This window comes from Hydractinia symbiolongicarpus, chromosome 10, assembly GCF_029227915.1.
Source record: "Hydractinia symbiolongicarpus strain clone_291-10 chromosome 10, HSymV2.1, whole genome shotgun sequence".
NCBI classification, from domain to species: domain Eukaryota; kingdom Metazoa; phylum Cnidaria; class Hydrozoa; order Anthoathecata; family Hydractiniidae; genus Hydractinia; species Hydractinia symbiolongicarpus.
Window position 1 is genome coordinate 7548055 of NC_079884.1, and position 13804 is coordinate 7561858.

General features: G+C 32.6%; 2 protein-coding genes across 5 annotated transcripts in view; both read left to right on the top strand.

Annotated features, from left to right (window-relative positions):
- The window catches only part of LOC130612641 (uncharacterized), an 87745-nt gene that overhangs the window by 46528 nt on the left and 27413 nt on the right, over positions 1–13804 (top strand). The window lies entirely within an intron of this gene.
- On the top strand, positions 231–7284 carry LOC130612650 (uncharacterized). 4 transcript variants are annotated; one of them, XM_057433997.1, is made up of 8 exons: positions 235–441; positions 1410–1604; positions 1676–1720; positions 2130–2168; positions 2359–2389; positions 2462–2501; positions 2657–3902; positions 4850–5202. In XM_057433997.1, exons 2-7 carry the CDS (start codon positions 1482–1484, stop codon positions 2787–2789), a joined length of 411 nt encoding a protein of 136 aa, XP_057289980.1. In that variant the 5' UTR covers positions 235–441; positions 1410–1481; the 3' UTR covers positions 2790–3902; positions 4850–5202. The 4 variants fall into 4 exon arrangements, with proteins under 4 accessions (XP_057289978.1, XP_057289979.1, XP_057289980.1 ...); XM_057433995.1 differs by having other exon boundaries at positions 231–441; positions 2359–2501; XM_057433996.1 differs by having other exon boundaries at positions 231–441; positions 2359–2501; positions 2657–3640.

Consider the following 13804-nt stretch of genomic DNA (forward strand, 5'->3'; position numbering starts at 1 on the left):
AATAAGACCATGGGCATTATGAATATTTTGTATTTTCTAAAAAAAATGGTTTTAAGGCATGAAAATTTAGTAAGTTATTGCCAGTAACCCTACTTAAAACATATGTGAATGATTTGTAACTTTTCTTAATTCATAACAGTTTACTTCCATTTTTCAATTCTCAAAAAAGAGCATTGATTTATTTAAACAATAGTTAGTTAAAACTGTGAACTCTTGTATTGCCTAATTTATTTAATGTTTTTTAACATCATTTTTATTTTTTTATTATGTATATGTTTTGTGACAACTGCTATTTTATATATAAAGGTTAGCCATGTTTGATGTTTGGTGCCTTATTGTCTATCCTTATTCATAGGAATTACTTTTTCTTAGTTATAAAGATAAAGAACCAATATTGAACTAAACTGCTAAGTTGACATGAACGCTGCTAGAAAATATCCAGTGAGTGAATTCATTTTTTATGGGGAAATGGGAAAGTGATTTTCAATATAATAAACTAGTCGATAAGGCCTGTGGAGAAATCCACTTAGGCAGGAGGGACAATGTAAAAATTGGTTATTTTAGACCTTTTGCTGATGTCAGCAGTGCATATGAAAAAACAAATTGACGAAATTCATTTTATCCGTTGTCTCTATTGTGTAGAGCTCGACACGCTCATGAAGAGAATGTATGTGATCATGTGATTTTGATGAACGGTTAATGATATATAAGGGTTTAAAAAATATGCTGACGTCAGCAAAGACCCGCGAAAACAAACAAAATTAATTTTTAGAAATTTGTATACATGTTGGCTTCAACGTATAGGTCTTTAAACGCTGATCAAGAAAATGTGTAGGATCATGTACTTTTGACAAACGGTTACGGAAATATGGGGGTTTAATTGATTTTTGATGACGTTATCAACTCGTTTATTCCGATACGGATTCAGGGACCCAGGTTTGGGAAAATTACCCAAATTGGTCCTATCTGGTCCCTATTTACCCACGAAAAATCATTGACACCACCTCGTTTGCAAGTTATTTGGCCTCAAATATTTAAGTGCACTGTAATGGCTTCATTAATTTAATATAGGATATTGACGTTAGTAGTAGTGTTATTGACGTCGCGCCGTAATGTCATAAAATTTAACATCCGAGACATACTTTTTTCGGCGACATCAGAGAAAATTTCGGCGACATCAAAGGAAAATGACGATATCCACTATGACCGTCACATGCACTTCGTATTATTATAAGAGATAGAAACGTTTTATGTAGTTATTTATATAACAAATATAGGTATACAAATTATTATATTGCAGCTTTTGGTAATGGTACACAAATGTTGCCCAAAAACTCTAATTCAAGATATTTTAAACTTTGTTTCTAATCCGTAAATAGTATCTGAATAGTTTTTCTACTATATTTAAGCATTGATGCAACACATTCCAACTGCTTGGCGAGATTCGTGAACCATGCCCATCCCGGTGTGCCAATTGTAAAATGGTGTTACTGGTTCGTGACAAAGTGCCGTATCTAGGCTTAAAGTCTCTAAAACTCATAAAGACTAATGAAGAGCTTAGATACGATTATGGTGACAAATGCATGTTGTCTTTGAGAAAGCAGGTAATTTATTAACTCTAAGGAACTTTACTGTTATTTTGCTTCCAAATATTTACTGCATTTTTTTCTTATAGAAGAACTTGTGTGTGCCATTACATTTAAAAGATATAGAGAATCAGGTAGAAATCATTATTTCTTGTAGTGTACAAAAGTAAAAAGTAAAAAATTTAAAGATCCAGAGAAGCAAATATTCTCACCAGGATTCTATAATTTCAATTCAAGTTATTAATTGATGTCAAATATTCTTGCACACAAGGCAGTTGTTTGGATTATTGTGATCACAAATAAGAAATGTAGTGTTTGTATTCTTGAGCTGTGATTTATAAGAAGCTTCATTGTGAATTCACGTTTTCTATATTTGCACAAACAAAGTCAATTTTTTTCTTGCCTACTGCATGTTAAACTCGCATATTATCAAGGCTCAAAAAAATTAGTGTGTTCAAGGTTCTGCTTCTGTTCTTTCTTCCACTACAAGTTATATAAAAATAAACATCATATATATATATGATGTTTATCTTTTATTCTTAGCTAAAAAAGATCTCCCATGCAAGTATTCTGAAACTGAAGGTATGTATTACATCACTGAATTTCATTTCCTAATAATAAACTAGTAGCAAGCGCTGTTTTTATGTTGCATATTTCCTGAGATGTTAATATATAAAACTAGCATTCTTTTTTATTGAATTTTTGTACAATTGCTTAATTAATAACTAAAACTTTTGCTTGTTATTTCAATTTATCAATGATTTCATTGTAGGAAGGGCAAAAAACTGTAATTGAGGTAGAAGGTGAGCACACTTACAATGAGAAGTATAACCTTTCATCAATAAACGTGTATTGTGACACAATTATTTTTATAGTATTAAAACAGCCTTACATGATTATGAGAGATCGTGAAAAGTAAGTAGCTCTCTCCTTTCTTGTGTAGTTTTAACGTGTTCAGTAAATAAAAATAATAATGATTTGGCTTTATTACAACCTGAATCTCATGATTAAATTTGAATTGTTACCGTTAACGTATTGTTAATATGCCTGTTTCTTTATTATGTTTTTAGTTTGTTCAAGCCATTAATATATAAGACGAAGATCCCTAATCTTCACTTTGAAAGGGTTGTCTGTTTGAAATCGACAAGGAAATCACAAGACATGACTCGTGTGATACAAGGCATCTTAACAGTTCACATCTAAATTAGTATTCTCTATGGTGCTCTTTTTTATTCCTAGGGTCACTATTTCAAAGTAAGAGTCTGTGTGTTTTAATTTTATGCTAACTACAACTTCTTAACTGTTTCTGGAAAAGCATTACTTGGTTATTGCAGCTAGTGGGCGGCAAAAAACTTTTGTTATGGTATGACAAATCAACAACGTAGAAATTGCCTAGATGTATTTTCTACAATTCCTGCATTACACGTTGTTTTTTGAAAGATAACCGTATTTTGACCTGAGCCTCAATTTTCTTTGCAAAATGACTGAATATAGGCTCAAATTTTCTTATTTTTTTTCTTAATTTTTATTCCTCTTTGTTTTCTTTATAAATAACTACTATATTTTATCGACATTTGAAATAACATTTTTATTGAAGAAAAAAAGACCTCTTTTGTTATTTTGAGATAAAACTTTGTTAGTAATTAATTCCACTATTTTGAATACATTTTGCCTCCAGAGATCCATGAATGCTGTATAGCTACTTTACTGAAAAAAAAGAAACTTGATTGTGTTCTTCTGAAATTACGGTGATTTTGGTAACTGTAAATCTAAATATCAAGGTCTTTAAAAATTGAATCTTGACAAGCTGAAACTGGGGATTTTCCTAAAATGTTTTTACGATTTCAAGGTTTTTGAGCGTCATCTAATAATCTACACATTTGTAAAAGAAAGCGCAAAAGTATTCGTTTTATCATAACTCCAACAACGTCTCTTAAGATCCTTTCTATTAATGTTCACGTAATAAATATGTTCTTCCTAGACCTCAAGATGTTGCCGATGATGGCTTTTGTGAATGTTGCAAGATACGTTACACATCACTACAACATGTATATGTATGCTATGACCCCTTTTTTTCTTGTAGATCAAATCTGTTTCTTGGATACAAGAATTATATCGATGGAAAAATAAAAATGATAGTTTTTTGACAGAAAGACTCGTTTAGCTATTGTTATTGTTTTGATAGCCCCTCGACAGTGATCGTCATAAAAGCTTCGTTACTAAAAAAAAAAATTATGATAAAGTAGACCAGTTGATAGCTAAAGAAGTTGGTTGTGGCGACTTTGTCGAAGCATGCAAGAAGAAAGCTGCTAAAAAGTATGTACTTAAAAATAATAGGAAATGTGATTTTAGAGAGGTATGTTATATTATAAGTAGTTACATGAAACTACACATTTAGTATGTTGTATTAGTTTATCAAAGTGATAATAGTATGACACATTAACAGAAGTGAATGTCAGTAATTTAGAACAAATCTTACGAGGAAAAGTATTAGAAGCAGATCTTTCTCAGTCATAATATATAATAGTCTTTTTATTTTAACTATTAGGTTTTGATAAAGAAAAATAAATCTTCAGGACATTCTCCAAATAAATAATTAGCTATCATTTTTTCCGTGCATTTCCGAATATATGTGAAAAAACGCTTATATTTTTTCATCTCACGCTAATATTTTTGCTTCATAGTTTTTGGGCGTCAGTTTTTTTACTTTGATTTCTAAGTGATATCCGTCGTTTCGTAGTTCATAAGCAAAAGCGATATGTCCCAATTAGAGTTATGATTTGTTACATTCGCTCTTTTTGCATCAGCATCATGTCAAGTACCTATCTGTTTTTAATAAAAATTTCTGGTGCTGTGTATGAAAGAAGATTGGTCCAAACTCCAGTTAATCTGCTAACGACAAGATGATCTCATCGTTGGACTAGCATTCAGATTCGCGTGCAAATTCACTTATATCAAGTTGAGTAAAAAGAAAATCTAGGATGCTAGTTAGTAATAGGACGTTAACTTTTGAGTAAGCTGGTTTTAAATAGAAGCGTCTACAGTGATAAATCTAATTGTAAGTATTTTTAGTCTTTAAGTTACCTAGTTAGTAAACCAGCTACACAGTTTAAACAGTAGTTGCAATACGAATTACAACTTATTATTATTATTCAGTACAGTTTAAAACTTAAAGTAGTAGTATTATATGACAATATATAATGACCACATACACTTATCGGTTAAAAATTGATAATCCGTATTATAATCTACATCGATTTTAGGTGCTGGCTTAATTGCAAAGATGATTCACTAGCGAAAGTGTAGGGAGTCAGAACACTATATATGGAATAGGAACATCTGGTTCAGAGCTGCCAAAATTTATCTGTTCTTCAATCCACGATATTTATTGAACATTTGCAACAAACATGCATCAAACATTCACAATAAGATGAAAATAAATTTACACAAGTTATTGACTTGATCAATTCATGGCTTGAAATTCATTAAAAGTATTATAGAACATTCAATTTATTGTTAGGTTATGCTATAAATGTTTTTCTATTTACAAAACATAGCATTTTAATTGTAATTCATATTTCTTCTTATTGGAAAAAAGATTATATTTTATTATATATTTTTGGCTCTTTACAAAGATAAGCTTGTCACGTATGTCAGAAAATTTGAGTGAGGAACAATGATGTTTTATGATCTCGCACGTTTGTGTCTAAAATACTACCTCGTAGCCAAAACAATTTACCTAGGACTTGTGACCAATTTAGCCTGCTAGCATTTTAACAAAGTTTAAAAACAAATTGATGGTGTAGCTATAAGCTTCCCCTTAGGGCCTCCCTTAGCAAGTATTTTAAAAAGTTGTCCTACAGAATTTACGCCTATCTTTTATAGACGTTATGTAGACGTAAAGGTGATTCCTTAGTAAATAATTTATTTAGGAAATCTACGTTTGGTGGTGTTGTTGTTGTAATAATTGTATTAGGGTATGAAAAACTTTCCATGATTCCTAGTAGATATTGCACGAAAGGATATCGACTTTGATAGTTTGATGAAAGAAGAAGCTGAACATTTAAACTTTGAAACTATTTTTTCAGTTTGCTTTTAGGCGGCTAGCTAATTATTTCATTGGCCAGGTTGGTCATGTCAAACTCTGTCTATTTGTCACGCTTCCTCAAGTTTACCCGCAAGCTCAGAACCCTTTCTCATTCTTTAACAAAAATAGTCAAATATGTTTTCCATCCTGGAATTTGGCCTTGGAAATCTACGAGTGATGATGTGAATTAATCCCAACATCACTCGTGAATTCTCAAGGCGTTTTTAGGTAGAAACATACGATAAGCGATTTTTGTTAGACATGATAGTACGTAGTTCATGGACAAATGGCATATGTTCGCAACACGAATTCTTTTTCACGCACAAGTAAAAGGACAGTCTTTTATACGTGAAATTTTTAGTTTTTATAAGGTGAGGTTTTTCTTGCAACACTTTTCCCAATGGAATTTTTCCCATTATTAAGTGATCGATAAATATAACTTAAAATTGGTAGTATTTATTAACATGGCTCTGAATTTGTAACAACCATATTAACACTGACATTGGCCAGCATAAAAATAATCTTTCCCTTATAATCTCTTGATCCAAACAAAATTCTCCCTAGATGTTTCTTCTGTAATATTGAATCCAGGTATAAAGTCCGTAGCTTCATGCGATATACTCCTGTTAAGCGACCTTTAATTACTGTAAGTAGCGGATCTGCTTCTGTTTAAATCTGCAGTTTTTGATTCTTTTTATAAGATGCTAGTTTTTTTAAGGTTTCGTTTCCTTACTTTGACGTTAAATAATCATATATTTTCTGAATTTAATCGCGATTCCTGATTAATCCTGAAAATTTTGTAACTGAGAAAATATATTTTGGTAAGCTGTAAATACAACTTATGGGAGGTGTATAAAAAACGCATTTAGCACCGCTCATACATTGCATATTGTGCTATTCACATGGAAGCCAAATAAACTTGAGAATTAGCTTTAACCTGAGATTAACTAAATGACATTTTCACATTTTTCAGGAAACTGTAAGTACAGCAAGTAGTGTGCCACAGCAAAAATCTCTATTTAGAGTAAGTAGTAGGTTTAATTTTTTGGTACGCTCTCCAAAGATTATCAGAGGTACAATGTGTATAATGTATTGCCGTGAATGTTCTTTGAAGAAATATCATTTAAAAATACTTATTTTTATTTCTTTCTGTTATACTAGGGCAAGAGAAGAAGTTTATTTTGCGATAAAGATGTTCAACTGCTACGTCAAAAGTGCTCGTATATTATTGCTAATGGTCCTTTAACGAAACAAGGTGTCACTAAGGCGTTGGAAGGGGAAGATATACTAAAAAGATTACTTTTGTACAAATTTGTACTCGTTTGCACTACGAAAGAAAACAACTATGAACACATCTGTTCCATGAACTTATGCCAGTCATTAAAACGAATAACTCTTCGTTAAAATTATTAAACATGTTAATGTTCTGCTTTTGTTTCTTTACTAATTGTTCTTATAATTGATGTTCATGTTATCCCAGAGGCAGCACTGCTATCACGCACGATACTGTACTTTCCTAACTTTGACGACGATTATAATACTGAGTTAATTTTTGACAACTAGTTTTAATTAATGAAACTAAGTTTTGCTAAGCTGACATTTTCTTTAAATATAACCTTGATTAGACAAAATGTGTTTTCTTGCTTAATTTCATTTTGTGTATATAACGCTTGATGCACTGCTTTCTAAAGTTTATATTTTGTTTATGAGCTGTAAAGGCATTGGTCTTCTCTACTACATCCTATGTATGATTCTGTTTTAGCAAACTTGAATCTTCTTGTTATTACACCCTCTACTTTCGTAATTTGTATAAGCACGTGTTTTACGAACTCGTTTAAAAGTTAGAATTCAATTTAAAGTTTTCCGAGCATGCTTCATAGCATTATTATTGTACTTTTAACCACACGTTTTTAAAGAAAAAATTAGCTTTAATGTAGACTGAAATATCTCTTGTTTGTATATAGTGGAAAATTTTGTGTATAATGTAAATATAAATTGGGATATGGATCAGGGACACGTAAACTACTACCTACACTTTATTGGACTTGTCTACTACTTTTCCGACATGCATACCTGAACTATTAAACTATTTATTAAAGTAATGGTTGCTGAAAATATCGACATTGCTGTTGCTGAAAGTATCATAGGTGAAGTCATTGGTCAAGAAGCCTTTTCTTCGACGAATAAAATTTTAGCAAAAAGTATTTGTATATGATATTAGTAAATTGGTTTGGCCTTGTTCGTTTCGGTTGATATTCTTAACAGTATCGAAAATTTAAAAAGTCTGGCGCTCACCATAGGCAAACTGGTGGTCTCTTAGGCCGTCGCTTGAGCTGTTGTGAAAAAACTTACACGTCCGCAGATAACCGAATCGGAAAAAGTTGCACCACAGGTTGAAATATAAAAATCGCATATAAAGCAATTGCATGATAACAAAACTTACGCTAATTTAATAATCGCTAGCCATGCACTTGTGGTATGCGGACAGCCGCCTCATGTAACAAGCCGCCGCCTAAGAGACTGCTTATAAACCCGAGGTAATTTTACGAAGACTGTCCAAATCTGCTACGGAAGGTGTAGTGGCATTTTCTATACTCTTTCTCTCTCTCCTGTTACTATAGGAAGAGTTCTGATACCAAATTCGCTTTGGTTTAATGTTAAAAACGCAGGTCAAATAGTTATCAGTCTTTTCTAACTTGCAAATAAAAACTCACAGCAGAATATAATACTCTCAACCTCAAAATAAAATACTCTTGTCGCGTATGTAGGGCTTAGATTTTGTCACTTGTAACAAACAACCAAATTTAAAATTATTGAATCCGTTACATGAAATTAGTTTGAGGCATACAATCTATGTACTCTTTGCTTTTGTGTCATCAATACGTTTTATGTGTACTTTGTGTAGGCAATTTGGTTATGCAACATCTGCATCCGATCTATCAATCCTGCTACAATAAACTAGTACAACTGATACAAAACTGTGAGCCCTGCTACAAGAAACTATTCTTGTAATGCAAACTAGTCGACTAATATAATGTTATCCCGCCCCGTTTAAAACCGTCAATCCTATTTCGAAAAGTCAGTTTCAGTAGTAGAGACCAATGGACTAATTTTTTCATCATTTTATCTCGTATTTACTTGTCGTAAACGATTTTGGTCAAACATGCTACAATCCCGCCCGGTTTGAAACCATCAATTCTGTTACGGAAAGTCAGTTTCAGTACCACAGACTGGTCGACTAATACAATCCCGCTATTTCTTTCGTCATTTTATCTCGTATTTACTTGTCGTAAGTGATTTTGGTCAAACATGCTACAATCCCGCCCGGTTTGAAACCATCAATTCTGTTACGGAAAGTCAGTTTCAGTAGTAGAGACTGGTAGACTAATACAATCCTACTATTTTTTTCATCATTGACTAATACAATCCTACTATTTTTTTCATCATTTTATCTCGTATTTACATGTCGGAAACGATTTTGGTTAAACATGTTACAATATCGCCCCCTTTATAACCGTCAATTCTATTTCGAAAAGTCAGTTTCAGTAGTACAGACTAGTGGACCAATACAGTCCTGCTATTTTTATTCATCATTTTATCTCGTATATACTTGTCGTAAGTGATTTTGGTCAAACATGTAACAACCCCACCTGGTGTGAAGCCATCAATCCTATTACGGAAAGTCAGTTTTAGTAGTAGAGACTAATGGACTAATATAATCCTGCTATTTTATTCATCATTTTATCTCGTATATACTTGTCGTAAGTGATTTTGGTCAATCATGTAACAATCTCGCCCGGTTTGAAACCATCAATCCTGTTACGAAAAGTCAGTTTCTGCTGAACTAGTCGACTAATACAATCCTACTACTTCTTTCAACATTTTATCTCATATTTACTTGTCTTAAACGATTTTTGTCAATCAATGCTACAATCCCGACCGGTGGAACACCATCAATCCTATTACAGAAAACTTGTCTCAGTGATACAAACTAGAATAATATATAATGTTAATAGTTCTTTCAACACTTTGTCTTTTATTTACGATAAACGATATTGGTCGTGAAAATGATATATAATGCTGTAAAAACAAACATGAATGCGAGTTGCCGTGGTCATGAAATACACTATCCTGTGAAAGTGTTTTGGGCATTGTTGGTTCCCAACAGCATAACAGTTTCAATATCTATGTTTTGGTTTAGTTAAAATAAGTAGTAAGTAATAAAAAAGATTCACACGACAACGCAACCTCCATACCAGGACCTGTAGCGTTTTCTGAGATGACAATGAAACGCTACAGGCCCTGAAAAAAATTGCTTTCTGTCTCTTGTATCATCCCCTTTGATTTTACGACTATTATGTAAAATAATATTTTCACCATCGATTCCGGGATCAATGAAACCAAACAACGCAGTTAATATTTCAATACTTGACATGCCTGCATAACGTAGTTAGTATACTGTTGGCGTTTGGTAACGAGTTCTTCCTTCATCTTAATAAGGTCTTCTGCTCCTGTATTATTGTCCTTAGTATTACTATCAACAATGTCAAAATCGATTTCAGAAATATTACTAGCATTATTTTCAGGTTCAACGGACAATTTACATGCTTTTCTTGGTGATAAACGCTACATTGGAGCTTTTCGGAGCCTTTCCTATTGAATATTGTTTTCTTACGCGAGAACAAAGTTTTTGCTCCCCTTGTCTCGTTTTCATGTGATTACGTAATCTTTTTATGAAAGTATTATTTCTGCTCATGTTCGTATATTTGACAAGAGAATAACGGAGAGTCGTATGACACTCAAATCTAGTAATGACGTAAACGGCAAACCTCATTATAAAGGAACCTGGAAGAAAAGAAGAGTTGAAGTTGAAAATAAATTTCGTTCTACTTCAGTTATTTGCAAACTTTATACAAATCTCGTTTCAGGCATTATTAATCTTGTATACAATGACCACTTTAATACTGCTGTTCCGCGGCAGACAATTAACTTGTTTTAACGGCTTGTTTAATTATGTGTCCTCTTTTATAAACAGTTATTAAAAATTATCTTTTCTTTTAAGTTTATGGACATGATATACATAAAGTACCTTAAACAAGTTTAAACAGGTTTAAAAATGCATGAAATTAGAGAAAGGTGCATTTCCCAAAGATGATATCCTCTTCGTTAATTAAAACTACAGTGGAAAAATTTATCGAATTGATATTTTTACCGATATCATTAGCAGAGTCTGTACCACCCAGTTTACTTTTGTTACTCAATACAAAATAGAGTATTCCCCTCTTTCGCCAATTTATTCATTTATTATAAGCTAAATCAATGAAATGTTTTACTGCGAAGGTGCAAATTAATGCAAGCGTGATTTTAATCCGTAGGTGGTTCTACTAACTTAAATAAAATGCTTATCTTGTTTTGAGATTTCGAGAATACAATATAGACAACGTTTACTGTACGTGTAAGATATTTTGGGAATAGTATTTTTATTTTGTCGGCAATAGTATTTTTATTTCGGTTTAATTTTCTTTTAACTACTAGGTTTATTTTAATACTTTATGTATCATGGTTGGACTTTAGTAAATTAGTTTAGTGCCGTAACCACCCCCCCCCCCCCTCAATAATTTCCTACTAAAAAAAAAGAAAGAAAGAAAGAAAGAAAGAAAGAAGAAAAGAAAAGAGAGAAAGAGAGTCAGAGAAATAGAACATTGAACATAACATTGAACCATCAGATCGTTGACGTCTGAAAGGACATTTTCCGCCAATCTAGAGGTGTAAACTTTCAAAATGACCGCGAAATTCATATGTAATTTTCTATTTAAGTAATAGCGCTAAATTTCATAACTTGATGACTAGTTAAAGTTATGCTTCGTTAATTTTATGTTACAAGGTAAAATACACTAATACTACAGCGCTCTTCCTTGTTGCGCAACATAATTGAAGTGCTCAACGCTCGAAATCCGGAAGACATTACACCTGCAGACGCCCCACTGGATGTGCAGAATATCTGTCCTTAAGTCTAACCAACATATGTGAACGATTTACCTGCAACTAAACAGTCAGTCAACTTGCCGTTAAAGGCTGGGTAAAACATTTCGATGTGGTTTAAAGTTTCGATGCACTATAATAATACCAATACCCGTATATTACTTATGCGCTAGAAAAATGTTATACTGTATACAGTTGAAAAGAAATATATAAAGGACGGTATAACCTGTGAATTTCCGTATTTTTTTAGAAACAAGGTGTTGATAAATAGAAAACATCATTATAATCGCACATATGATTGTAGTAATAACACCCGTTCAAATAAATTGCATTCCATCATACTAACAAGTGAACATGGATGCATGAAATAACAATGCGGGAAATATGTACGATATGCTGACAAAAATGTCCTACAATGCATGCTTTTATGAAGACATGTTTTTTGGTTGAAAACATCATAAACATATAGCTATCTGCTTTAATAAAAATAAGTTATGGTAAAACTAACGCAGCAGTTAATTCTTTAGGTTCCCTGTGAAAATCTTGATAATGTTCCGACCTGAAAAACCTTAAGTGGACAAGTGTGACCCACGCGAATTAAGGCTGCCCAGGCTGAGGATTTAGTATAGGTAGGTTGGTCATTGCCTATAGTGTTGCACCGTGTTTATAATGTTTTCACAAGTCCATTACAAATAAAAGCACAGGTTTTTGCTACATGCCAGACCTTATACCCACCTTGTATTACACACCAGCTTGAGGGCCTTGCAAAATTAAATCATGTCGTATTTTGGGAATGTCTTATAAAAAAATCAATTGATATTAAATATCTTGATATATTGAACAGCTTGATGATAAATCATCTTAAAAAAAAACATTTATTATCATTAGAGTGAAATCATCTTCAGGTTTTACAAAATAACTTCATACCAATTAGCCTCCATGACCATTTCGCTGTCAGCGGTATAAAAAACCATAATTTTGCCCTATAACTTTAGTAAAAATTAAAATAATGAATTGAAACATGGTATTATGTTTTGGACTGGTTTGGTGCAATAGACAAGATTTTCTTCCTACTATCGTCATAGTGCCCGAATTCCCGAAGTGACCCATTCCTCAAGAAAACGATAAACTGTTTTTGGCTGCATATTAATTTTGAAAAAGCCTCACGTACAAAAACATGAAGCGTTTCTCATTATTGAAATCAGCCAGATATAGTCTAACAAAACATGTCCTAGGTTTAAGATCGAATGATTTAACCAGTTTGGAGAAATTGCATGTGTTTTCTCAGGCTTGACGCAGAATATTTAAGTTCATGGCATTAAAATATGGTTAAATACAGTTAAAGGCTGAAATACGCGATCCTTTTAAATGGAAGATATATGCATTTTTATCCGTCATTTCAAAATAAAACATGGATAGAAACTTTGTAGTCACCTCACAATAAGCCTCAGATTTAGTTACATATGGCTACAGATAAAAATATTTGTCGGGTGTATTTGTGAGCAGGCCATCTGTGATATACCTAAGACACCGAGTATTTTAATTTCCAGATATTTTTAATTGTAACATATTGTAAACAGAGCGAAAATTAAATCTAGATTTTCTGCACACTCGGGCGAACGATGGGCAGTCGCAGTTGTTGTTTAAACTAAAGAATCAAAAAGCACAAAATTACAAAACCATGGAAATAAAAAACTTGTCGGCTGCATGTAGGAACAAATATCGGAAGGCTTAAAAAATTTGGAAATTTTTTCGGATAGGCAACTTACCTTTTGACCACGGTGAAAGGTTAAACTGGATACCTTAGTTAATAATTTCTAGTATCAGAAAAAATTCGTGCTAATTAGAAATCGTCTGAAACCAGTGATATCGTTATGACGTACACTGATGGCTTCGCAATGACGCTTAAAGCAACCTTTAGAAAGCACCTGGAAATGTTGTCTAACCCTGTAGCCCATTTAAGTTTGAGTTCCTTTCGATGACTTTTCACTCCAGTCTTAGCGACTGTCTGAAATGTAAAGTCTGTCGCTGTGGACTAGATTTTCAGTGTTTTTTGTTTCGTTATGTAAGTTCGTGAGGGTGAATGATATACGCTTCAATCAACTCCAAAATTTTGTAAAATATTTACAGAAATCTGTATCACTGAGAG